At 39.4% G+C, this 26,690-nt stretch overlaps 1 protein-coding gene across 2 annotated transcripts in view; it reads left to right on the plus strand.

Moving 5' to 3' along the window:
- Window positions 1-152: 152 nt before the first annotated feature.
- rab6ba (RAB6B, member RAS oncogene family a) overlaps window positions 153-26,690 on the plus strand; it is a 52,137-nt gene continuing 25,599 nt past the window's right edge. The window contains exons 1-2 of one of the 2 annotated variants that reach the window (XM_029429874.1): window positions 153-495; window positions 22,559-22,617. In XM_029429874.1, the coding sequence (XP_029285734.1) occupies window positions 426-495; window positions 22,559-22,617 (129 nt within the window). In that variant the 5' untranslated portion in view covers window positions 153-425. The remainder of the gene's footprint in view (window positions 496-22,558; window positions 22,618-26,690) is intronic. The other variant, XM_029429875.1, reaches the window with a different exon arrangement.

Consider the following 26,690-nt stretch of genomic DNA (forward strand, 5'->3'; position numbering starts at 1 on the left):
TACATTTCTGCCGCTCCCTCCTCCGACTCAAATGACGTCATTGTATATCACGGCTGTCAGTTCAACGGAGAAAGAGGAGAGGTCGCGCATGCGCAGAAGACCTCGGGTGAGGGGGGGAATTTAAATAAAATACGTCACGGACCGGTGCAGCAGCAGTGTGAGAGAGAGAGAGAGAGAGAGAGAGAGAGAGAGAGAGAGAGAGAGAGAGAGAGAGAGCGAGAGAGAGAGAGATAGCGACAGAGCGAGAGAGAGAGAGAGACAGAGAGAGAGACAGAGAGAGAGATAGCGAGGGCTGAACGGAAAGCAACATCATCGCCTTTTCCACCCAGCATCTTCACCAACCAACACCGAACTCGAGTGGAAACACACACAAGTACACTCAGACTGTCCTCCGGTGTCCAGAGTTCCCCCTTCTCCTCCTCAAAATGTCCGTGGGCAGTGACTTTGGAAACCCTTTAAGAAAATTCAAACTCGTCTTTCTGGGGGAGCAAAGTGGTAAGACATGTTTAATTCTCACGAGAAGTTCATTTTTGCTCGTGTGTGTCTGTCAAGTAAACCCGTTGCACCTGCCGGCCAGTCAGCAAGTTCATGACACGTTAAAGAAACGTAACATTTAGCTAGCTAGTCTGGCGGTTATGCGTCTCTTTTGAGTTGTAGGGTTTAAAACTGAAGGATAGAGAAAAAAAAATGTCTTCACCGGTGAAATGTGTGTTTTCAGTTTGTGACAGTGAGGGTGGGGAGGGGAGGGCATTATTTTAATCAAATTAGCAGCCTGTGAGGCTTCACACAATGGACTGGAGTGAGTGAAATGTAGCCTGCAGTGTCGAAGTTTAACAGTAAAATGACAGAGGCTCTAATAAAGCCGTACTGTCTTTAATGCGTTTACATTGTCTTGTAAAGGGTTTAATATGGCTATTAGTTTGAAACACCCAGAACTAGCTATTCGGATTCATACAGCATCGGTTTTAAATGAGTAATGCTCGTTAAATGTGACTGAATATCTTCATGAAGGGAGAGTGTGTGTGCAGCTCGGCTTTGATGCTGTGGATGACACAAGTTGGTAAATATTCCTGTTGTTGAGACACACCCAGGTTGTCAGTGGCGATGAGATAACTTGTGGGGCTGCAGTCTCTGCCTGCTGGAGTTATTCCAGTCTGCTGAGGCTGACAAAGTTCATGTTTTTTTTATGATGACTTGCTCTATTAATAATGGTTTGAGTATAAAATCTCTGCACAACACACAATAGTACGTTATTGTGACATCTTGTAAACTCCTCTGTGATTGATCTGTGCCTCCATCCCAAGCTTTACTCACCATCTAACATTCTCTGCTTTTTTAAGGCTTCAATGTGCCAACTAAATTGTTTTCCACAAGATCACACTGAGCTGGCTGAGACATGTTTTGAATCTTTGGGTTTACTTTGTGTTTTGAACAGGGCAGGTCTGTTTTATGGTCTAATTTAGAGGTCTTGAGCAGCCAAATGAACCACATTAGTCATGGTTCAGTCCTTCAGTAGGTCCTATTGATTATCCAGTATAGAGGGGTCATGCATTACATTGTATATTGTTCCATTTACAACAGCATAGCTTACTTATTATTTAAATAATACTGGATATATGTTGTCTAATATCTGTGCAACCAAGCATTGGCTTTATACCTAACACAGGATTAGCACTGAACACTGAGATGCCTTTTGAGAGGACTGAATTTAAAGCAATCCTGGGAACACATACGGATGATGCCCCGCAGTGCTCATGGTTAGGGCTAGAAATGGTAGATTGATCAATCATCATTTAAATCACTAAATACCAATCCTTCTCTGGTCCCAGCTTCTCTAATGAGAGGATTTGCCAATTTTCTCTATTTTATATATGATTGCAAATGGAATATCTTTGGGTTATGGACTGTTGAAGACATGCAGTTGGGCTCCAGGGAGATGTGATGGTAATGTTTCACTATTTTCAAACATTTTAGAGATTAAACAATAACCAATGACTCAAAGGAAAATTGGTAATCACTGAAGAAAATAATCATTAGCTGCAGCCCTAGTTAATATGCGTTTCAGTGCATTGAGGAGTTTGTTCCGCATTGAAAAAAGTTATTAAATGTGATGCTACAGATGACTTTTTGTAACCTATAACACTTCCCCTTCCATCTTTTCACAGTACTTTCACCTCTAAATAAAAAGTATTTTACATTATAAATAATGGGGGAGATGGAGAGATAAAGATGAAAGTCTTCTACTTGTTTATCAGTTTGTTATGTTTGTGTGCAGTTTGTCAGCAATACATGAAATATTGTATCTGTAATATTTAGACATGTGTGCGACATATATGAACATAAATTGGTTGTACCTGACAGTACGCCTGGATTATTTATAAGGAACATTTCTCATCAATGAATCATTCCTCATCATAAGCAATGTGTGCCACTTACTAACTACATTTCGTAATGGTGCAACTTCCTTTAGTCTTTGTTGTAACTTGCACTCAATCACTCATTAAAATCTGCTCTTAAAAAAACCTTTGTGGGATTTATTTTTTAATTGATGAGAACATCTATTAGTGTTACCGTATGTCTGTCCTATTGAGACATATTATGGCCGCACATGCTACAGAATTGCAGAGTGTCTTTGTGTAATATTGCTCTAATGATCACAGATCACAAAATCAGCATTTCACCATAATTTCTGCTGACATCACCCACTGCATGGTAATTATGGTTTAACTGCTGTATCAAGTTGTATCAGCAAGATAAACATTTGGCCTAATATAATCTTAGTGGTTTGTAGGGTTTTAGAAGGTAAGATGCAGAGGTTGGCCTCATTCTGTAGCATCTTTAGTAAAAATGGCTTGAACTCTGAAGCCACTGGAAACTCTTCAGGTCTGCAGTGACGGGTCCCAGCCAGTCTGGAGGAAGTGAAGTCTGTGCCTGTTATCAGTGTGAGCGGTGGACTTGATTTGTCAACGAGTGCTCGTCCAGACAGCGGCAGCCTCGTGTTTGATTGTTTCGTCTCTGGTGGAGCTGTGTCTCGCTGACATGTCTGCTATAATTGCAGCTGGTGCCCAGGCGGGCGTGAATCCCGCCAGCCCTGTCACCATCATTTATTAATGTACACGACTGGACTCAAGTATGTCAGCAACGGGGGCATGAGTACAGAGGCTGCGAGGAAAAGACCATTTGTTCTTTCTAGGTTGATAATTTCTGTGTACAGTGAAGACCCATAATGGTGGAAGTGTCTGAAAAATGTGTGTCTATAAAGGGAAAGATGGCATGATGTTCTGTTTTTCATAAAAGAATCGACTAACGTCAGAGAGGTGGGGGCTCCACATTAAGTGGGTGGAAGCAGGCAGAATGTTAAATGAGCTGTCAGGAAGTCTCTCCTCCTGCATACTTCTTTGAGTGTTTTCTACACTGCCTGTACAAAGGAGGCTGGCTAAAGATTTCCTTGACAAAGCTGAAGGCTTTAAGCAAGCCAATCGGCTGATTCCAAGCCTGTGTGCCCACGCTCCTGGTGGAAACAGCATTTTGCAAGTTCCAGCCTCAGAGCAATCAACCAGGTCATTGTTATTACATTGTAGATTACTGCTCTGCATTTATAGGGTCATATATGTTTTGCCATAGTCACGTTTTCAAACGGAGCAATTCTGCATAGTACTTTGTAAAAGCTAATTGTTTGGAGGTAATCCCCTGCTGCAAGCTTCATTTCACCTCAGACACACAGATGGGGATACATTTGGTAGCTGCATCCGCATGGCTGCCATGAGATTCTGTTCACTGAATCAAAATGCCATCTTCCATCTTTCACTGCACAGAGATTGCCATCGCACAAACTAGAGCTGGCTTCAAAATACTGCTGAATCACCGGACCGATAGGCTTCACAGTAGGGTTTGGTTGGTTGTCTAATGCATCAATCACTGTGTCTCAAGGGAACAGCTTTCTGATCAAATGAAACTCTGAGTTTTGGCTTGCTCTGGCACCGGAGCAGCCGACACATTTGCTCACTGATGCTGTGAAAGCGCAGATACAGATGTTACATATTTACCAACACATGCACACATCAATAACATGCAGCTTTTTATACTGAAACTGAACTATGATAAGAAGAAGCCAAGTCACAATTCTGTCTGGATTGGTATCACCACTAAAGACTGGATGTGGAATTCAGTTCAGTAGGAAGTGCAGCAAAATAATCTTTCAGTTTATATTAGATGTATTTCCATCTATGTTTGACTGTATAGGCACGTTTAATTCGAAAATATATTTCTAAAAATTGCTTCCGGAACTTGTGTAGATCATGTATGTGGAGCCTGAATGTGTTTGTGCACAGAAACCACAACAAATATATTCAATGATGAGAATATCTTACTGGTGTGAAACAGAGGAGGTTGGAGATACAATGTGTTGAGAACACTGCTGTGATTATTATGTAGGTTGGTTTGTTTCATTTGTTTTGTCTTTTATGTTCCAGCTCCTTGAAAGTCTTTGCAACAACTTAGAAAAATTACAAATGAATGATTTCATTATAACACAAGCCATTGTTTCACCTAGGTTTGCTGCTTTGGAGGGGTGCTCACCGTGCGACGGGCGTTGTGCATGGCGCGGTTTCTATTCAGTTCTCCCCTCTCCTTTCTTCCGCTCTGTAGGTGTGTGCGCACGTGTGTGCGTCAGCTGCGAAGCCCCGCCCTTCACAAAACAGAGCGAAGGAGAGAATGTGAATGCACAAAGTAGACAGTACAAACTGAAACGTGCACATAAATTAGATCAATAGCATAAGCGTTTAGTTTATTTATTAAAAGAGCACCTGGCAATGTGAAAAGTGAGTTGGGAATACAAAATATATATTTTTAAAAAACATTTTGAGAAAAAAACAAAAAACACCTTGAATTTCAGGCGGGGCACACCGCCCCTCCAAGACAATGGTAGGGGAAACATTGCATTAAGGGTTAGGGTTAGGGTTTTAACAATGTAATAATAAACCTTTTGTATATTACACAAATGCAAGAAATAGTCTGATAGTAAGAATATTTCACTCCTGCCCTGATATCGATACCGAGCCTTATGTCTCCAGCTTGATGATCACCATTCAGAAATCTTCTTCCTGAAAACACAAGAAATCAGGGCTTGCTCTACAGTATATTCTTTACTGCCGTGCTGTGGATCTATCGTGGATAAAGTGCTAACAAAAGCAAAGACGATGCCAGTCACCTTCACATCGTATGCCACAATGAACTTCCAAATGAAAGACTAACCTTGATTTAACTCTGAACACATATGAACTTAAATATTTGACCAATAGTCGGGTGTGTATGGTCAGTCAATGGGTGTGTGTGTTTGTGGTATTGATTATCAGACAAAGACACCAAAGTAAACTTAAATGTGGAAAAAACTTTAGAAGGCACTGATGGTGCAAATTAAATGTGGCTTTTCCCAGTACTATTTAACAGGTACAACAACCAAGTGGGGAAAAAGTAACTTGAGATAACAGTGAGGGTAAATAACAGAAGTGTGTGTGTGTGTGTGTGTGTGTGTGTGTGTGTGTGTGTGTGTGTGTGTGTGTGTGTGTGTGTGTGTGTGTGTGTGTGTGTGTGTGTGTGTGTGTGTGTGTGTGTGTGTGTGTGTGTGTGTGTGTGTGTGTGTGTGTGTGTGTGTGTGTGTGTGCAGGTTTAAACCTAATTATTCCCTGACATTTCCTTTATGCTTTTCGTGGACAGCGACTGTACTGTAGATGACAGGAAAGGAGGGAGACAGAGAGATGGGTAATGGGATGCAACAGCACACCCCTACTGGATGCCAAACTGGACGTTGCAGTAAATGTTGGCCACCAGGGCCCTAACCCTACTCAATGTTTTTTAAATGTATACATATTTCATAATATGTTTACCGCCTTTGAATTTTCAGAACAGTCTGACTTATCCGAAATATACAAAGTATAATATTTATGTGACAATATGAAGATTGAAGTTCATGTTTGAAAGTACATTTGAGCAATTGGAATAGATGGATGTTCTCAGTGCTGCAATACAACACTAGATTTAGGAAATGATCCATGAGCTTGGTTTGGTGCTGTGTGGTAAATGAACCAGGATAGTCTGATGCCACACCTGAGAAACAACACATTACAACAGAATTGGCATTTGGAAATTCTATAATCTCATTCTATAATTAATCAAAATAAAATCTGTCCTTGTTGTGCAAGAGCAAGTAATGCTGAGCCTCAGGTGTGTGGAGGGTGTAGCAGATGAGTTCAGTTGGCTATGCTTTGCAGGTTCGAGCAGAGTGGGGCAGGTCACAAGGCTCGTCTGGTCCCAAAATCATTACAATCCACTGAAACTGAATCCTATGGCAAAGCAAACGCAGTGGAGTAAATAGAGTTACCAGACCTTCAGCTTGAAGGATTTACCTTGAATGGGGGATTAAAGATAGCCTGTCGATATTGACTTGAAATCTCTGGGAGTCCAGCCTACATTCCCCGAGCAGCAGCTCTGTTGCTTTGACATTTGATAATCTAGCTGCATCTAAAGATAACCAGTCATCTCTTTTATTTCACATCCACTGCGTGTTCCCGGCAAGCATTCTTCTTTTCTGATTGATTGGGGGAAACAACTCCCTGACAGCTTTGATCTGCTATTGATCGGCTCAGCTGCCCACTAATGGGTGTAATTGATCAAAAGGCATCAGTCCTAGCAATGTGCCAGGCTAGTCCCTCCGTCTATGGCTTTTGGGCAAGAACATGTCATTGAGCATGTATGTTCTGTTTCTTAGCCTGGACATCTTTATATACTAAACAGTAGAACCTCCTAACAGTACCTGTCGTTTATGCCTCCGCACCGTAGACACATGATATCGCAGGAAAGCCTGCAGGCCATTTCTTCAGATTTGGTCGACCACTTGGATTTAAGGATGAGCTGATTAGAATTTGGTGGTCAAAGGTCAAGGTTGTGAATGCAATATCTCAGGAACGGCAAGAGGGAATTTCTTCAAATTTCGCACAAACGTCCACTTGAACTAATGACTCTGGTTATTCCCTGACATTTCCTTAAGCAGCTTCTAGTTTTCACTTATCTAGTGAAATATCTCAACTCAAATGGTTTGTGACCAAATACCTTCAAATCTAATAACATTTGCATCACCCTCAACTGTGCTTTATGTTAATTACTAATTAGCAAATGTTAGGTTGCTTATATGCTAAACTATGATTGTGAACATTATACCTGCCTAACATCAAATTGTTAGCGTTGTCATAGTAAACCTGTTTGCGTGCTGACGTTATCATTCAGGATTCAGTTTCACAGAATCATATACTGTTGCACTTAACCTGGAACAATACTAGAACTTCAATCTGCATCTGCTAAGGTGCATGTTTCTGCTGTGACACATTTCACAGTGCATATATTGCACATCCAAGACGATGGTTAGAAAAATGTAGGGGCCAAAACATGGCAATGTTGACTGCAGCTTTGTTTTTTTACATAATCTGTAACATTTCAGATTTATTAAGAGGTGCTTTCAGTCCTGCAGGACCTTTTCTGCAGCCAACGAATACCAAGCAGAGTGACTGTAGCGCTATACATATGCTGCACAGCTGAGTGGGTGTGTTCCTAAAGGCCCATGGGAGAGCACAGCCTCACTTATACACTCTGCCCAGAATAAAACAGGATTGCAAACTCTGTCTGCTGCCCATGCAGTGATGTAGAGAAACAGTCTGATTTAGTTCCGCCTGCCTGTGTGCCAGTGAGAGATTTTTGGAAGCAATATCTGATGACACAGTTTCACAAAGAGCAAGAATAAAACAAAGAGTGGGTGCTGGTCTTCTTACAAATGTAACTTCATACCCCGCTTTCTTAGAATGTTACAGAAAAACGTTGGGAACATATTCAGGAACTTTTAAAGTACCTCACATCCTTCAGCTGGAGAGACCATTCTCTCTGAATTGTGTGTCTTAGAAATAGATTGGTTTCACTTGCTTAATGTGAGCTCTTTCGAAGGAGAGAGACAGAGAATGCCATTTAAACATAATCCCAGTTGCTCAAACAGAACGGCTCTGTGAATAAAATCCCCGCTGTGTGCAGGAAGGCTGTCATTTACCCAGCATGGGATGTGACACTTCACCGAGTTCAGCAGGTCTCCATCAGTGTTTACCCTTTACTCAGCTCCCCACATGAGCCCTCATCACGGGGATGCTTTAGACTGAATGCAGCCTGCTGTAACCTTAAAATGGTGCTATGTCTAGTGTTTTATTTATTTATTGATGAGTTGTCATTTTTAAAAATGGTATTGGTTAATGTTCTCAATCTCCACTGTAGATGTGACTGTAAGAATATATAGTCTCATTGAGATGCCAGTGTGAGAACCATGCTGAAGGTTCTGCGGGATTTATGGAGTGGAGGGAAGCTCAACATTCATCACTCCAGTTTAACATACTAGGGAGTGTTTTATCTGATGCAGTGCACAAAGAAATTAATCACTACCAGACAACTTGCAGAGAAACAGGTGGCAGAGATGCCGTGGGGCTGCAGCAATGTAGGACCGCTACAGATGTCGGTGTGTTTAGTGACGGCTATTTATAAAAGCGTTACATTACTTTTTGTTATTTTTTTAATAAGATGTATTTCTGTCTTTTCACAGCCTTTTATACTGCTTATCCTGTCAGCATCCTTTGATGGACAGGAAGGCATCTCCAGGCCCTGTTTTAATATTTTTCTTGTGCGTTTTCTTCCTGCAGCCGAATGATTCTTTAGAAGCTGATGCCGGTTTAGATGTGTTCTTTGTCCCACATATTCCTGTAGCTGTGGGATAGTTTAGCCTTGGAGCGAAGGGAAGCCTTGATCCCAAACACAATGGCTACAATGCTTATTTTATTTCTGCTGTGGAGCAAAGATCTAAAGGTAAACAAGCTAGAATTTTCTGCTGTGAGATCAGCCATGAGTCAACATTTCTTTCCTGGGCCCATATCGACTGTTTGATCCGAATAACAAAACTATAATTTGTTATAAAATGCTGGTTCCATATCAATTGACAGTATGTAGCAGCTTTTCTGCAAAGCTAGATTACACTACACTTCAAGTCCCAGTCTATCATTTTGAACATTTAAATTACAGGTATATTCACAATTGTAATTGAATTGATTGACTTATAGATGATCAATTTTAATTTTGTGTGTTTATCAACTGGTCATAGTTGCAAGAGTAGACATGATTTTCACATGTGTAATCTAACCTTCAAGAGCATTATTAACATTTTAGCTATTTAAGTGAGGGTAGCAGGTGACGTTCTTTAGCAGTGGAGAGTGCATGTCAACATGCACGGACTATCCCTTTTTAAGAAGCCAGATCCTTTTTGAACAAGGGATCTCACATTTGATGAAGTTGTTTTTTTAATTGGAATTGGCTGAAAATAATTCTTCTCGTCTATGTGGTCCATGCAAACTAAAGCTGAGGACCATGTCAGGCTGACCCACTGGTTCCACAATTCACTCGAAGGCAAAAATATTTATTGGCTCCAGCTGTTTGCCACGGTAAAGAAAACGGGCTTGAAGACTCTATTGGGATGCTCATGTTGCTGAGTTTCTTTTAGCCATGAGAAGTTGAAGGCCTAAATGTGATGTTGCTGGGTTTGTTTTAAAATCTTTCAGCCTCCTACTGTAGTGTGAAAACATTGGTTAACACAATTAACGGCATTCAGTGGGTCAAAGACCATGTTGTTTGTTGTAAAAGATGCAAAAGATGTGTAAAACACAAGGGCTCATTCTTACCATTACCTGGCCGAGTCCATACTGGTTTAAATAAGCTTAATTTACAAATAAATTAAGCAGAAATTAATCCAGTGATAAATTGATTAGGTGGCTCAGGGAGTTAAAGACGTGCAATTGCATCAACCAACCAAAGGATAAAAACTGAATCTAACGACTATGTTACTACTGTGTCAATGTTAGCCCAACATAAACCCGTGCTGCCCCTTGTAATTCCTTTGACAGCAAAGGAAATTGCTTTATGGACACCTGAAATTTTAGTTAATTAAAAGTCGACAAAGGGTGTAAATCATTACAGTCTGTTTCATTTATCCCAGTCCAGTCTACACAGTGTTTGTCACTGAACAAAATACCAGCAACTTACTAGTAAGATAGCTCAGTCATTTTTCTCTTAGCTGAAAGCTAAACAAACTACACAGTTTTCGTCAGGACATTCAATAATCAGGTCTGTAGACTTGTTACTCTCACTCCCAGACATAGCTACCAGGTACTTTTTGTTCTAAATTGTTCATCCTATACTACCTTGGAAGTCTACTTTTAGTTGTGCAATAGTCTCTTCTGTCTATATACTGTATCATTAGATTTTTTTCTTAATGTAGAATTGTCTCGCTTCCTTCTCTTCTGTTGAGAGTTGCACATGCGCACTACTGAACGGGCTTTTCAATTATCCTGGAAACAGGAGTTTAGTTTGGTGGTGTTAGAGGAGGTGGGTGAAACTCCAGATTAATTTACTACTTAAATAAAGATTTAACATAACAATTAACTTCAGTCTTTGTTGTTATTTGATAACCGCTAATGAATCATACTACTTGTGCAGGCACAAGTAAAAATGGGCTACAGGCAAGTACATTTCTGTTCCACTTGCTCAACAGGGCAAGTGAAAAACATCAACGTTTAACCTGGCTGTGTGAAATGGCTCCTCTGCTCTTTTCCCCTGGAGGTGTGGATGATGAGAGGAGAACTTGGTGCAACATATTTATCAGTGTATATTGAATACTTTCAACACCTGTAATTTCTGTAACAAGATTTACTCATAGGCACTGCAGTTTTATAAATGTGCTTTGTTAACCCCCCCTGCTGTATTCAACACTGACAACATGAGCATATCTGAGAATATTAGAATTTAGTATTGTATGTATGGACAACTGGACATGAAAGCAGTGCCCTCTTTCTCTGAGAGGATGCTTTCTTAAATTATCCAGCTGCCCTCTGCCTCGTGAGAATGGAATCTAATTTAAACATTAAAACGTCCAGTTGGTCTCTCTCAAGCCCGCTGGCCTCAAACAGTAGACGTATGACTTCTGTCTTCTTTCCCAAGGCAATCGAAGTGTGTGTGTGTGTGTGTGTGTGTGTGTGTGTGTGTGTGTGTGTGTGTGTGTGTGTGTGTGTGTGTGTGTGGGCTTTTAGTAACATCAAATGGCTCATTAGACTGCATAAGGGCTGAAATGGCTTTCTGAGTGCAGTACAGTATGTGTACACGAGAGACTCAGCCTTTGTTGAGTTTGAAAGCGTGGTCATCCATTATTCAGAGGTGTTGGTAAAGGGACGGTCCTGGTAAGAGTTTATATTGCAAATCTTCTGCTCGTGCAGTCAGTGTGATACTCATAACAATGAATGCTGCTCAGATTCGTAATATCATCACAATAACTGTGAAAAGCTTATGTCTATTTGTTGTTGCTGATTGATTCTGATGGTTCTACATTGGTAAGTGTGAATGCTGTGAAATAAAAACAATAACAATAGTTATTATCATCATCATAATAATAAAAAATGCTTCATGTAGATGGTTTTTAACAGTTTCTTAATTACACACCTCCATAGATGGACAAAAAAACGCCTATTTTCTTGAATTAATTATAATTATTATCAACTTTTTAAAAAATGTTTTATAAACATGCCAAATGTGATTGTTGTTTACAAGTCAAGTCAAAGAAAGTGTTCCAACTATGTAGCAGATGTCATTTAGAGAAGAATGCATTGTTCTGACCGCCGTTATTATAAATGTAGGCTATTAGATTTCAAATATATTCGTAATTAAGTAAATACAGGTGCAGCTATGATACATGCATATGATATTATCACATATTGTGCCACCTCCTGGTCACAGACCTGTACAACAACCAAACAACTCATTTATAAACCGTTTAAATGAGCTCTTAAAGCACCAAACTCGTACCATTATTGCATTATAATCAAAAAATACAACTTAATGAGCTTTGAATATTTTTTTATGTATTTATAAGATGCATGGTTAAGCTCCCCCACCCCTTAAACAATTTATTTTAACATCTAATGGTGAAATAAGACAAACAAGATCATCAAAAAGGGGAGGCTGTTATATCAAACATTGTGCAACAAGACTTGATCAAACTACTTTTCCAGTCACAGAAACAAAACAGTGGAATGTTATCGAGAAAGAGCTGAAGAGTTTAGAGCCATGCTAGCAGCTCTGTTAGGATGTACGTGGCACAGCGGTGCTTTTAACAACATGCTAACATCAACAGCATTAGCACCAAACACTGAAGTACAGCTGAGGCTGATTGGAATGTCATTAGTTTAGTATTTTGTGAGGATGTACGATATGGCTTTTTTTGGCCGATAACCGATAATGACCTGCTTCTCGTGGCCGATATCTAACTGAAATAAATACTGTTCACACAAAATAACAAAGACCAGTTCTGACCTTTCAAATGTTCTTTTATTTTTTCTAGTAAAGTACATATAAATAATTGTATTGTATATCTGAAACTGTGAAAACGTTACACCGGCAACGGCATGTTTGGCTCTCTAGTCTCTAGTGTAGCTCTTTGTCAGTCTAGTTCATTGGCAAATTGCAGACCAACCTCAAAGGTGCATACCACCACCTACTGTAAGCTGCGCTTGTTAAATCAATGTAAGCATTTTGGCTTTGTGTTATCGGCCCATAATTTATCGGCTATAATTTCACTATCGGAATAATACATAATAATATAAATGATATGAGATATATATATATATATATATATATATATATATATATATATCTATTGTGCATCCCTAGCAGTTTGTCATTAGCATATGTTCATAAACAAAAATATTGCACAACATAAAGTTGGATTGGATGCTGATTCTCGATGAAAATTCAGAGTATCACCAAAGTTATTAGGATCGATTTGTTTAGGAACCCTAGATGTCTGTACAACATGTTATAGCAGTCCATCCAGTAGTTGTGGAGATATTTCAGGCTCGACCAAAGTGGTGGACTGACTGACTGACTGACTGACTGACTGACTGACTGACTGACTGACTGACTGACTGACTGACAGCCCTCGAGCCCCAGAGCCCTGGTCATTGATTTATGGGTCGAAACCATTTCTATGTCTGTTGGATGGCTTCGGACATCGTCTCTTCTAGCTTACAGTATATTCAATGTTTTCACTTACCATGACATCCAAGCCACACAGTATCACGAGCATAAAACTGAGTGAAGCTTGGACAGGACACAGTTGAGGAACAGTGCCTGTTATTTGCCATTTACCAGTTCAATTGTTCATTTTCTATCTAACAGGGCCCTTGACTGCAACCATTATAGACCATGCTACTTAAAGGGGATTCTCCTGAAAACGTGGTGGAAATGACACCGCTTGAAGGAGCTATGTCTTCAGACCTCTGTGAGCTTGACGAGACTGGGATCAGCTCTGTTACATTCATAAGTCGAGTTGCTATATCCAAGTAAATTTTGTTTTTGGTGGTTTAAAGTTAGGACTGGTGTCTAGGCGAAAACTGTGTATTTGATTAGGAAGTGAGTTATTTAACAGTCTATGAAGCCAGCGTTCATATAACAAGTTACATATCATGTACAGTAACATGTTGGTGACCATTTTTCATGTTGCATTTAATAAAGGTGGTGGACGTAACGAGCACTGACGCAGGATGTCGTAGTTTACTTCCAGATATGCAAAGCTAGATCGATCTACATTTTATTTGCAGAAGCACACAACAGTAAGGCACATAGCTGCAGCTTATTCTAACCAGTTATGTGTATTGCTTCACACATTATTCTTGGTATGTAGTGATGAAGCTGGGTGCCACAGTTTGCAGGCAGCCTCACATCTGATGGTTGAATCAAAGAGTTTTAAGGTTTGCTGGTATGAAAAATGCAAGATCTTGATCTTTCCTCTCATTGGAGGTGAATCCAAAAAATGTCAGACCTTTAGTTGTTTAGTTGTTGTTGTTGTTAAAAACATCTTCAAATGAGGGGCATGGCTTTAGGTGAACGATCACATGATGCTAATTCCGTCCTTGGAGTAACTCTGATTCTCAAATTTGTGTCATGGGGAATAGTTTTTCTCACGCAGTATTTTGTCAAATGATGAAACTCCGATGCAGGTACTTAATGTTTGTGCAACATCCATGTACAGTTGTGATTGTCGGGTGTATATATTAGCATTGAAACTAGACAGTTGAATTGCAAAAAGATGTGCTCTAAGGGTGATTTTTTAAAATGCATGTGTAATTTGTTAACTTAGACTGAAGGACATTTATTTGGAGGCCATCTGCTGTTTGTCTTTCTCCTGTTGGGTTCTGTATGCCAGCTGCTGTCACTATGAATAGACAAGTACACAGATGCAACAGTCCATATCTCTCCCACTGTTCTGTATCTTCTCCAGCTCTCTGCTCGCCTTCCTCAGCGAGGACTATCATAAATAACCACTTACTTTTCTCTGTTCCTTCACTCATTGATAAATATTAGATGTCTGCCTCTCTCCAGCGGGCCCGGCTCTCGTCCCGGTGTCGTGCGAAGGCAAGACATGACACGTACAGTTTTATTTTTATCCATCTCCGTGTGAGTGGGAATCGGGCACATGCAAAAAGCACTGCCATGCTCTGATTGGCTGCCAAGTCCTCAAGGGTAGTCCGTGATGTCTGCCGCCAAGTGACCAGTGGTGATTTACCTGGCTGCTTGGCACACAGCTTCAGGGCTGGATGGACAACTTAGTTTATTATTAGCTTTACAGAGCTCAGCAAGAAGTGGTAGTTGGAAGTTTAACATACTGTCTGCTTAGATTAATATCAACAACTGTATAGTTTATGAATACTTTATTTACAGCATCAGCCATACTAGCTTTTTGAAACATGTTTGCTGGACTATTTTTGTAATTGGAAAGAAACTTTCCCTTCTTAAACTTCCCTGAAAATCTCTCTTCCAATTTAAAGTTTATTTCAGTCTCTTCTGTTAAAAACACATTTGCACATAGTATATGAACTATATACATGTTGACATAAGACGACAAGACTAAGTTCTTGATCGTGTTATTAAAAGTGTGTTTCTATTTCAATCGTATCCATTCAATCCAAGTTTATTTAGTTCTTGTGATTGTGACTATTTATCAATTTTGTTCTAGCACATTTGTCACACATTAGTTTTTTAGTCATTGATCATTTAGGTGTGGAGGTGATGGAATCCGTAACTAACTCATTTTATGGTTGCATAGTTCACAAATGGCAGAGCCTAACTGTGTTGGGCCTTTAACGTGCCGTAAAATTGCATTTTGAGCTCTTAAGAGAGGCTTTGATGAGGTGTCTGCTCAGCAGAGCCCTGCTTGTGAAGGTGCAGGGTGTGCAGCAGCAGGTGCTCAGTCCTCTCAGTTAATTGGCCCTCATGTTGCTAACTTACTCCACGAAGTCTTTGAAGCATCACACCAAGTAGAGACTTCATTAAAACCAAGGCTGTAACTGGAAACCCACTGCGCAGGAATCCCCTATCTGTGTTACTATTTATTAAGCTGTCCATAAGGCGACTGCATAACTGATGGCTTACTCAGTGTGGATGTATCATGAAAAGGGATAGTGTGATGGGTTCTTACATGTTGAATTTCTGACTTGTGCATCTAGGGTCTAAATAATATGAACAGATTTCAGTAAATAGTTTAAGAACAGTCAATACATTTTATTCATATCGAAAATAATGTTCTTAGAGATAATGAGCTTGCTAACAATCATTTAGCAAATTCATTAGCTCATTAGTTTAGCTCGGTTACTAACGGCACAATAAGTTCACACAGTTTATTCGAAAAGACCTATTTATACTATCCAATCATGTTTCATGACTCTAAAAAGCTCTCTTTTCAGTAAACAATTATTATTGGCGAAGGTAAATTATATCGTTATCATGATTTGTTCAAATATAATCTCGGAAAATCTAGTTTTTGGCGAGAAACTTTAATAAAAACAGTTGTTTTAAGGAGATGTTTTCACAGCAATATAACATAGATATTACATTTCACAGGTTTGGAAGATAAAATAAAAGGTGCCATTGAGTTGCATTGTGGCTGTTTTTTGAGCTTGACTCGTACTCGGGACTAAACGTCAGGATATCTCTGCGTTGATTTGAACCGTTTTTCTTTCTCTTTTAAATCGGTCTCAATAGAAACATTAAAAAGGTTCTGTGATGGGGAGTTAACAAACTAATTTCTAATGCACCTACAACACCACTAACTGTGTTCGTCGTACAAGTCTTGAACAGATGTCTACTTTTACATTCCCATCAGATGGAGCTGTCTATATGCCAGCATGTGGACTTCACCTATCTACGAATCTAAATGGAAAATGCTGTTGTCGAGTTTGCATATGATGCCGCACTAGGATGTTAAAGATTTAAACGCCTTATGTAACCTCAGGAATTCATCCTTGCTAACCTCTACTGCAGCTACCTAACGGATAAGAATAACTCCTCTTAAATTACCACAGCCATTTGAATAAAGCTATATGCTATATTTACCAAAACACTATAATTTAGACTTGCAGCAAAAGCAAGTACAATTGCAAAGGCATCTTGTTGGTAAAGGCAGGACTCTTACTCGGGGCGTTATCAAGAAATCACAGCAAACCATGCAGCATCCCGTCACTAATTAAGGTAACGCAAGAGGAGTACATTAGCATATTCATTTTGAGGTCCCCCTTTGAGTCCAGTAGCAGATCAGGACTTGAATGAGCTGTTCTTAAAACAAGCCCGCTGGGTCTTTATTAACAGGCGCAGGCTTGCTTGGCTGTTGAAAGCCACATGGAGGCGGTTTGGGTGAATTAGGCTGCTGTCTTCAGAAGACATGCTGTGAATGATGACAGCGTTCTCCCGTCATAGAGGTGGCCGTTTGCACAAGAGGAACATGCACACTTTATTCACTCTGATTAGAGTGCGATGGTAATCAATAGGTGCCAGACACAGAAGAAAAAGCTACATTGAATAGCCTAAATGTCAGAATGAGACATTTGCACAGACCTGGAATCACAAAACTGGGTGCTATTAATAAATGTTGCGTCATTGCTTTAACACTGAAGGGAATATGTACCATGATTAAGTTTAATACCAAACCAGTCAACCTTTTCTATATTTGTGATAAGAACTCACTGAAAGTCCTTATTTGGATTATAGCACAATTCTGAAACTTGTTTCTCATTATAGGTTATATTCCTGTTTGATGTTATCCTTCCTTTTGAAATTTAATAAGCTACGGTTATTTCTCTATAAACCCACTGCCCCTTGAGAACATGCCTCTGTTACGACCTGAATGAAAAGATGTTATTGCTACGTTATCTCTGCCGGTGCTTTGAATTGAACTTTTATGTCTGACTAAAGCTACTAATCATTTGAATCCCGTCATAATCTCTAAAACAGTGTTCCGTGTTAATGGCAAAGAGGATGAAAAGCTTGTGAGGGGGAAATGTTCAGAAAGGCAGAGCTAATTCTGAAATGTAATCAAAAATCTGCCTTGTTAATCGTTTCTTTTTAGCCCAACAGAAAATTCACTGAATTATTGCAGCCACGAGCGTAACTAAGCTTCCTGCTTCCACCCCAGTAATTAAATCCACACAAACAGACCTGGAGTTATGTCTGAAGATACTGACAAAAAATGAATACCACACTCAGTTCAACCTTTTAATGTTATGATTTACTGTCAGTTGGATTTGGACATTAAGGGGCCTGGTTAATGGTTCCCTGAGGTACTTTGGTGTGACTTCTCAATTAGGTATTTCACTGTGCATCATTATACTGTTTTATACATACTGTATACTCTCTCTCTCTCTCTCTTGGGAAGGAATTTTGGTGACTCTTCAGATTCTGTTCAAACTGCACTATCCCATTTACTACTTGAAATAAGGTCGGGCTGAGATTTTACGCTTTCAGCCGTGTATGAGAGGCAAAGAGAGTGCCTCATGTTGCCTAAAAGTTAAGGAGGATGAGTCGGCAACAAGGACGTTGCATCAGACTCTGCTGTGTCATGACCACTGATGGAAAGGCATGCTGTTCGGAACAAATATTCAGGGTGAAAAATACTAAACCACATACTGTAAAGTCAATATTATATTGCAATGCATAGGGCTGCAACTCTTTTAATTACTGATTAATTAAGTTTCATGTGTGTCCAAATAACAGTCCAAAACTCAAAAGGTATTCAATTTACAGACTAAAGATTCTGTCTAAGGCTGACTTTTTAATGTGTTCGACTGACGCATATAAAAATGAGAAACTTGCAAAAGGGCCTTAAATATGCATTTGATGGCTACATACAGTATATGATACCATTCTAATGCAAGATTAAGGCTAAAGTTAACAAGTTCTAGGAAAAATGGCAGTATCCTCATAAAAAACCCCTCTCTGTTCAGATGTAAAATATAGATATACATGATACGTTAGTGTTTAGTAGGACCGCAGTGGTTATGTTAATCCTGAGTGGGGGTTTATCTAACGAAACCTGTAATCTAGGGCTGCATGTAACAATTATTTTGTTATTGATTTATTCTAAATCTTATTCTTGTAATAGCCGATTATTATAACAATTAATTCACCCAAAATAAATATATAAAATGTGTCCCATAGATTAATTTAAGCAGTGTCATAGCAACCCTTTTTCCTGAACTGGAGAATCAGAATTGAAAATCAATTTTAAGGGACTACTACTAACAGAAACACATTCCTGTTGGGAAGGGGGACATAAAGTAAACAAGACTACAGTGCTGTCTTGCTGCCGTCTCGACAAAGCACTTCGGGATGCTTTCACTTTCGAAAGTGTTAGTACAATTTGCAGAGCTAACGGAGCACCACACTGTTTGTTCTCTGTCTGAAATACTCCCACACTTTAGAGGATATTGGGCAAGTTTTTTTTTTTAGCTGCAGCTTGTTCTCCGGGGAATCTATGCTTTATTTCCGTAATCGATTACGTCGATTACTGTATCCAGATCTACTGTAACCCCACATAATAATGTATGTATTGAGGTATCACTAGGTCACTTTACGTAACTAGTGATCCAGGCAGGCTAGTGTAAGCAGCTTATATTACAGCAGATAAACATTTTTTACATTTTTGCTCTTGTGCTTTGGTTTGGAAAAGTGATTGAACAAAAGGGACTCGTCATACTCTTTAAATGCTGACTACCACTTTAACTACATGCACACAAAATTGCACTTTCCTAGACAGGTGATGATGGAGTTTAAATTCCAAGTAGACCACGACTGCCTTAGTAGAACTTCATCAATTAGTATCTGTTTAAAGTAGGACAGCTCTGAGGCTAAGTAAGCTAGATGATGGATTGATGAATTATCATGCGATCATTAGCATAATCAGTAGCTGCACATCAAATCCTGCCCTGCAGATATGGAAACCAAGTGAGGGCACAGACTCGTGTAATTAGTCTGCCTGATTAAAACTCTGTAAACAATTGTAGCTGCGTGCTACATTTGATGAACTGTAAATTAAAGACGGATTATGTTTACTGAATCTGCCTGTGCTTGCAAATTTGGAGAACCCAGTTGCAGTACATTTCTTTCAAATTAATAATGAATTGAAGTTTTACAAATATTTAATAACAGCAAATCTGGAATGGCAGCTGCAGTAGAAGATGTTGCACTAGGGGTATATTTGATGAGTAGCTTAGTGAAGAGTCAATAAGATGAAATGGGTTAGGTCAGTAAACTGTGGTAGTCGGCACCATCCAGAGGCTGGCCAGTGTTTATAGGCTGATTAGACTTAACGTAGCTCTTTGGAGCTGTTCCAAATCAAATCAAATCAAATCAAATCAAATCAAATCAAATTTATTTGTATAGCCCAATATCACAAATTATACATTTGTCTCAGTGTGCTTTACAGACTGTACAGGTTACGACATCCCTCTGTCCTTAGACCCTCGCATCGCACAAGGAAAACTTTCCTAAAAGAAACCCCAAAATTAAAGGGGAAAAATGGAAGAAACCTCAGGGAGAGCAACTGAGGAGGGATCCCTCTCCCAGGACGGACAGACGTGCAATAGATGTCGTGTGTACAGGATAAACAACATGGTACAAATACAACTTTTGACAGAAAATGATGTGTTGAAAAAGAAAGTTTGGATGAATCCAGGATAATGTCAAAAAGGCTTCCCGGTGTCCAGCAGGACCAGGTCAGCAGGCACAGCCACGATTCCTGATCCTGACGTAAACTTTATCAGTGGCAACCTGCCACATGAGAGACAGACACTCCGGGGATGATGCCCCGGATGAAGAGTTAGTAACATACATTTACATAAATGCATACAGATAGAGAGGAAGAGGGAGGGCAGGAGAGAGGAAGAGAAGGAAGAGAGCAGGGAGGTGTCCCCCGGCAGTCTAAGCCTATAGCAGCATAACTAGGGGCTGATCCAAGGCAAACCTGAGCCAGCCCTAACTATAAGCTTTATCAAAAAGGAAAGTCTTTAGCCTCCTCTGAAATATGGAGAGTGTGTCTGCCATTCGAACACTAACTGGAAGCTGGTTCCACTGGAGAGGAACTTGATGGCTGAAGGCTCTGGCTCCCATTGTACTCTTAGAGACTCTAGGAACCACAAGTAACCCTGCAGTCTGGGAGCGCAATGCTCTAGTTGGTTTATAAGGTACTATGAGATCTTTAAGATATGCTGGAGCCTGACCATTAATTGATTTGTAAGTCAGGAGAAGGATTTTGAATTCTATTCTGTATTTTACCAGGAGCCAGTGCAGAGCAGCTAAGACAGGAGTAATATGATCCCGTTTCCTTGTTCTTGTCAATACACGTGCCGCTGCATTTTGGATCAACTGAAGAGTCTTAAGCGACTTTTTGGGACAACCTGATAACAATGAGTTACAGTAATCCAGCCTTGAAGTAACAAATGCATGGACTAGTTTTTCTGCATCATTTTGTGACCGGATGTGTCTTATTTTTGCAATGTTACGTAGATGAAAGAAGGCAGTCCTTGAGATTTGTTTTATGTGGGAGTTAAACGACAGATCCTGATAAAAGATGACACCAAGATTCCTTACAGTGGTGCTGGAGGCCAAGTTAATGCCATCCAGAGCTTCTATGTCATTAGAAAATGCGTTTCGGAGGCGTTTAGGGCCAAGTATAATAACTTCAGTTTTGTCTGTGTTTAACATCAAGAAGTTGCTAGACATCCAAGTTTTTATGTCCTTAAGGCATGCTTGAAGTTTAGCCAATGTTCCATTGAAGTTGTAGGGATATAAGATACCAGCTCTCAGCCAACCGTCTGCACTGCTGCTAAATGGATATAATAATAATAATAATAATAATAATAATAATAATAATAATAATAATAATAATAATAATAATAATAATAATAATAATAATAATAATAATAATAATAATAATGGAGGATGGGATGATTCCTGCTGGCTCTCCCGTATTCTTTGCTCCAGTCTTCCTCCTTAATAAAACCGGATAAGGATAACTGAGGATAAAAAAAATCTAAAAACCATACACGCCATCTATCAATGAGTCATCTACCATGTCTCGCCAGCTTTCTTTCCTAGAACTGAATAATTCTGGTATATTATGCCTTGTGCTCCTTAAATGATGAATTCATTATTGAATTTGTATGAAATTAGCTGGCTATTTTCCAGTAATTTAGTCACATACCATAACACGCCTCCAAAATGATTCTTGGCAGTTTAGTTAAGTAACTTTTTTTTCCACAGAGCAAAGCCTTAGTGAGTTTGAGCCTTATGAGTTCGGTACATTAGGGTACGATAAGAATACCTGTGGTCTTTTCCTTGGGTATCCACTGAAACAACAGGTTGTCCCAAATGGATTTTCCTAAACGGCCATTAAGGAGCATGATAAATCCCTTTCGCTTCACCTTGATATGACCAATGTTATATATCTCTGATCGATTAGATCTCATAAAAAAAGAAGAGGAAAATGTGAAGTCCTCGATTTATTGATTATTATTTGCAATGCACATACATTGATCAGGGGAATCAATGGTGTTGGAGCTGAATAATGCTCAAGGTTGTTTCAAGGTTCAAGCTACCATTCAGGGTTTGCTTTTACTCATTGAGCTGTCCTGTTTAAGACTGTGATGAATATTATGAATATGAGATATTGTTAGATTTTATTGACATTCGGTTTCAATGCTATGCAGATGACAGACAACAATAAATGTCAGCTAAACCTACTTAAGCCCTCAGATACTCTTCTGAAAAGGTGGTTGACGTTTCAGGTTTCCTATAGTTCAGTAAAAATGAGTTTGTATCTTTGCATTTCATCACCATGTCCTCCCCATTGAATATAATAGATGGGAAATGTGCATGTTTTGGGATCACACATAACGCCAGTAGTGGCGGCAGCAGCATTGTAATAACAGCTAGACCTGATGGCACTGCTGACCTTCTGGTCGCCCCCACACACAGTAATGAGCTCTCTGGGCAGCAGTGACAGACATAGCTGAAACCATAACCACCAATCCTGCTGTGACGTTTATGAATAGAGGAAGATAAAGCCTCTTGTCTCTCATTTAACGCATGTCTTTTTCTTCTCTTGCAGTTGGAAAGACGTCTCTGATCACACGGTTCATGTATGACAGCTTTGACAACACATATCAGGTAGGTGCTACGGCAGAGTGAATATTTAGTCTTTAATGATCAATTCTTTTCTCTGCTGATGATCTTTCCTTTCATAGTGAAACACAGCTTTATGTAGATTAAAGGCATAATTATCAATTAAATAAATTCACTAGAAAACAAGGATTACAACAAGGAAGTTGCAGCCAACATGGATGTTAAAACAGACACCTTTTATCTGAACAACATCATGAGCACTGTGGGCCCTCAAGCGATTGCTATTTCTAACCCTATTCTCCAAAGCAGCCTAATCTCACTCGTCATCCTAAAAACAGAATATTGCTTATGCAGCTACGGCACTTATAATGGTCTTAGCAAGCATCTGCATACACACACTCAAAGTAATGCAGTATTATTGCTTTATAAGCACAAAAGATCTACTTGTATAGTAATAAAAAAGGAATTAAACATAAATCTCACCAAGCTATTCTGCCATCCTTCTCCTATAGTTTATTATGTGTTTGTGTGGGTTTTTCCAGCTCACTAAGGCTCTTTATTGAGGGAATGTACAGTGTTGAGCATGTGGATTTTGTGAAAAACTCTAAACGGATTAGCCTAAGAAACACTGAAATGCCACCAGTATATGACGCACTGAACGTGAAGTAAAGCCAACTTTATTGTCTCCGAAGGGAAATTTGTCTCGGGCAACTTGCTACAGTCTATTTCTTTACATTAAAAACATTAAAAAAAACATGAAAACAACTTGAAACATAAGAGACATTTGACTTTACATTTGACATTGACAACACAGCCACTTTAAAAAAGAACCTGTATAATTAAAGTGCTAAATTGAGTGTGTATTTATTGCACAATTTCTGTTGCACTATTAGCATTAGAGTTCAGTAGCTGGATGGAGGCTGAAACAAACCATAGCTTCAAGCGATTTGATTTGCACTTTGGCAAACAAAGTCTTCTTCCTGATGGCTCAGGTTCACACTCAGAGACAAGAGGATGTTGTGAGTCAGCAATGATTGTTGTTGCTTGTTTCATGACTGCCTGCTCGTACAGGCTCTGTATGGGTTCTTAGTCTTTCTTCCCTATCACCTTCATAGTTGCGTTGTGAATGCTGCCAAACCATGCTGTGATTCCGTATCTAATGACGCTCTCTAGGATTGTCTCGTACAACATCGGCATGATCTGGCTGCTCACTCCATACAGCCTCCATGGCCAAGTCTCCGCTGCAGTCTCTTACACAGACTCAAAAGAAACTTTTGTTTTGTTTCAAGTAAGAAATACTTGAATACTTTTTGACCGAAACCTGAACCTGTGAGTTGGAAAATACATTTCCATCAGGTATACAATTACCAGCAGACTTGCTGTCGGGCCAGTAGAGTTAATAATGTTCTGCAGCCTCCTGGTCCTTCTAAAGCTTGAGTCTCACAAGCCCGCATATTAATCTGGCCCCTGCCTTTAAATCATCTACAGCGGTCTCTAAAGATGCCATTAGTTCTTCTTGGTCTAAGTCATGCCTCCTTTGCGCTCACCTCTTCCATCTAACTTGACTTTCTTGTCCTCTTCAGTACAAACATCTATAATTAAAAACTTTATCTCTTTCACCAGGAATGCAAGTTTATAAAGTCGAGACACTACAGGCAAAAACATAGTTTCTTTTCATGCACTGGTCAATTCTGAGACTTGTGGAAAGAAAACATAATAAATTCACATTTAGGTGTACATTCATAACTTTGACTATTTGTGTCTGTAGATTTCTCCTGAATACACCAAAAGTTAGCAATAGATAATGCCTCATTTGCATATTTAACATAACATTTCAGAAAACTTGTAATACAGAAAATAACTGTTTTAATGTAAGTAATCACCTGGGGAGGTTTAATGGTGATATCCATGAATTATTTTGTTTACCCTATTAACCTGTAGTGTCTTGAATATATACAATACATATATTTAAAGGCCTTTTTTTTCTTTATGGTTGTTGACAGTATTTTCAAATTTATGGAGTAATACTAAGATATCAGTAAAACCTTCGACTCAAATGAAGCAAGAATGTTGAACCTGGCTTTAGTCCATGTTTAGAGAACTGTTCCAGAAATATATGCAATTAGCACATATTTAATAAGTTAAGGCCGCTTTTACATATTTAAACACACAATTTCAGAAAACTTGTAATACTCATTTTTTTTCTTAATTTATGTAATCAACTGAGTAAGTTTCATGGTAATATCCATTAGTAAAAATGTTTACCTTATTCACCCTTAGTGTCTCGGGAATTATTGCAGAGTGGCAAGTTGTGTTACATTTTGACCGAGTCAGTCCAGTTGTTTCCAGTCTTTGTGCTAATCTAATCTATCTTCATATTTAACAGACAGATGTGAGAGTATATTGATCTTCTCGTTTAACTCTCTGCCAGAATGCAACCAAGCATGATTCCCAAAAAGTCACATTTTTGATTTGAGAGAGTGGCACAGCGGAGTGGAGAGCTGAGATGATTTAACATGGTCAAAAATATTGTTCAGCTTGTAATCGTTAGTGCTTTTTCTTTTTTCTTCTCATATTGTCAGTGTTGCTACAAAGACCTGTTTGGTTTGGTTTTACATGCATCCTGCTAACCCCCCAAAAAGGAAGGAAAAAATTAACACGTCTCTATTCTTCAGTGTTCACAGACGTACTGTGCTGTGCTGTAATGAGATTTGAATGGCTCTTTGTGTGTGGATTAAATTGTCTGTGTTAGTTCTGTGACGCTGTGCTTTCACAGTTGCTGCTGTATTCTGTTATATTCTACATTCGCAAGTCATGACAGACATTTCACACTGACTGTTAGAGCGGATGTCTTTGTTTTGTTAAGCCGCTGAATCTTCATGATGCATTGATGTTTCTTTGAATATCTCTTTGTCACGAATTGCTGTGGAACAGGCTTATATTTGGGCAACGTTGGCTGTGGACTCAAAGGCTGGCATTAGTTCTTGTTAAAAAGTGGAGGTTAAAAACAAAAGGGGTTTTGCTAGCTGTTGGTAGAATGGATTGATGCCTCTCTATTTTGAAGTCCAATAGAGTATTTCTGGACCGTGAAGATAAAAAATGTACAATTGTTTTGAATACATGCCCCCAGGTGAGCACGGGAGAGTCAAAGGTGGGAGTGCAGGGGCAGAGACGTGAGGCAAACAGGCGCAGGCCTGTCACCCAGGAGACCGGAGATCGTGTCCCATGTGAAGCCAAAAGTCAACACACTTTTTTTTAAGTTACGGACATAACTATGTTCTATGTAACTACGTCACATTATACGTCCCGTACGTAACTATGTCCCGTACTTATTTTAACCCAATCCAAGACCTTTTCCTAAACCTGACCAAGTAGCTCTGTTTCTCAGCGTTAAATAGAACGGTCGTAAATGTCGTTTTGGTGGGACGTGCTGACACAGAGACATGGTACGCTTATTTAAACTTCAGTACTTCTATTTTTGGAGGATTCCATGATATCCGATGTCAGATAAACGCCAATAAATCACTTATTAATCGCAGGAAAATAACGCTCCTTAACTTCAGACCTTGGGGTCTTTTGGGAGCACACTTTGAAGAAGAAAACCTCATCTATTTATGTAATGTATTATGCCTGTAGTTAGATTAATATCTTTATAAATAAGGCCTATAATGTATGGATAGTAAATGTGACACGTTCATTTTCTGTATCATCTTCAGAGCATAAAACACTATTAAGTACTGTTACTTGGAGTGAACGATGGTGTTGTGGCCTGCAGTCTGTCTCGCTCCAAGGCCACTTCTGTAATTCCCAACCTGAATGCAGCTGGATAAATTAGAGCAGTCATTCTGAGGAACATTGTTTTCCAGGCAGATGGCCGTATGCACCGGTCTCGTTGTGATGAGACCTGAAGGGACGGAGATCTCTTCTCAACCTCGCTTTTTCAGCTGTGTCCTTCCATTTTAAGTGGGAAGGCAGCATGCTAGGAAGACAGATAGCATCTGCTTATTTAATAATGTCCCCATATGCTGTTTAATGCCAGCATCTGCCCAACACTATTCTAATGGCCTGTGCACCAAATGATAACAGCAGCCAGATTGGTATATGAAAATCAGTTGGTT

The sequence above is a fragment of the Cottoperca gobio genome, chromosome 4 (genome assembly GCF_900634415.1).
Source record: "Cottoperca gobio chromosome 4, fCotGob3.1, whole genome shotgun sequence".
NCBI classification, from domain to species: Eukaryota; Metazoa; Chordata; class Actinopteri; order Perciformes; family Bovichtidae; genus Cottoperca; species Cottoperca gobio.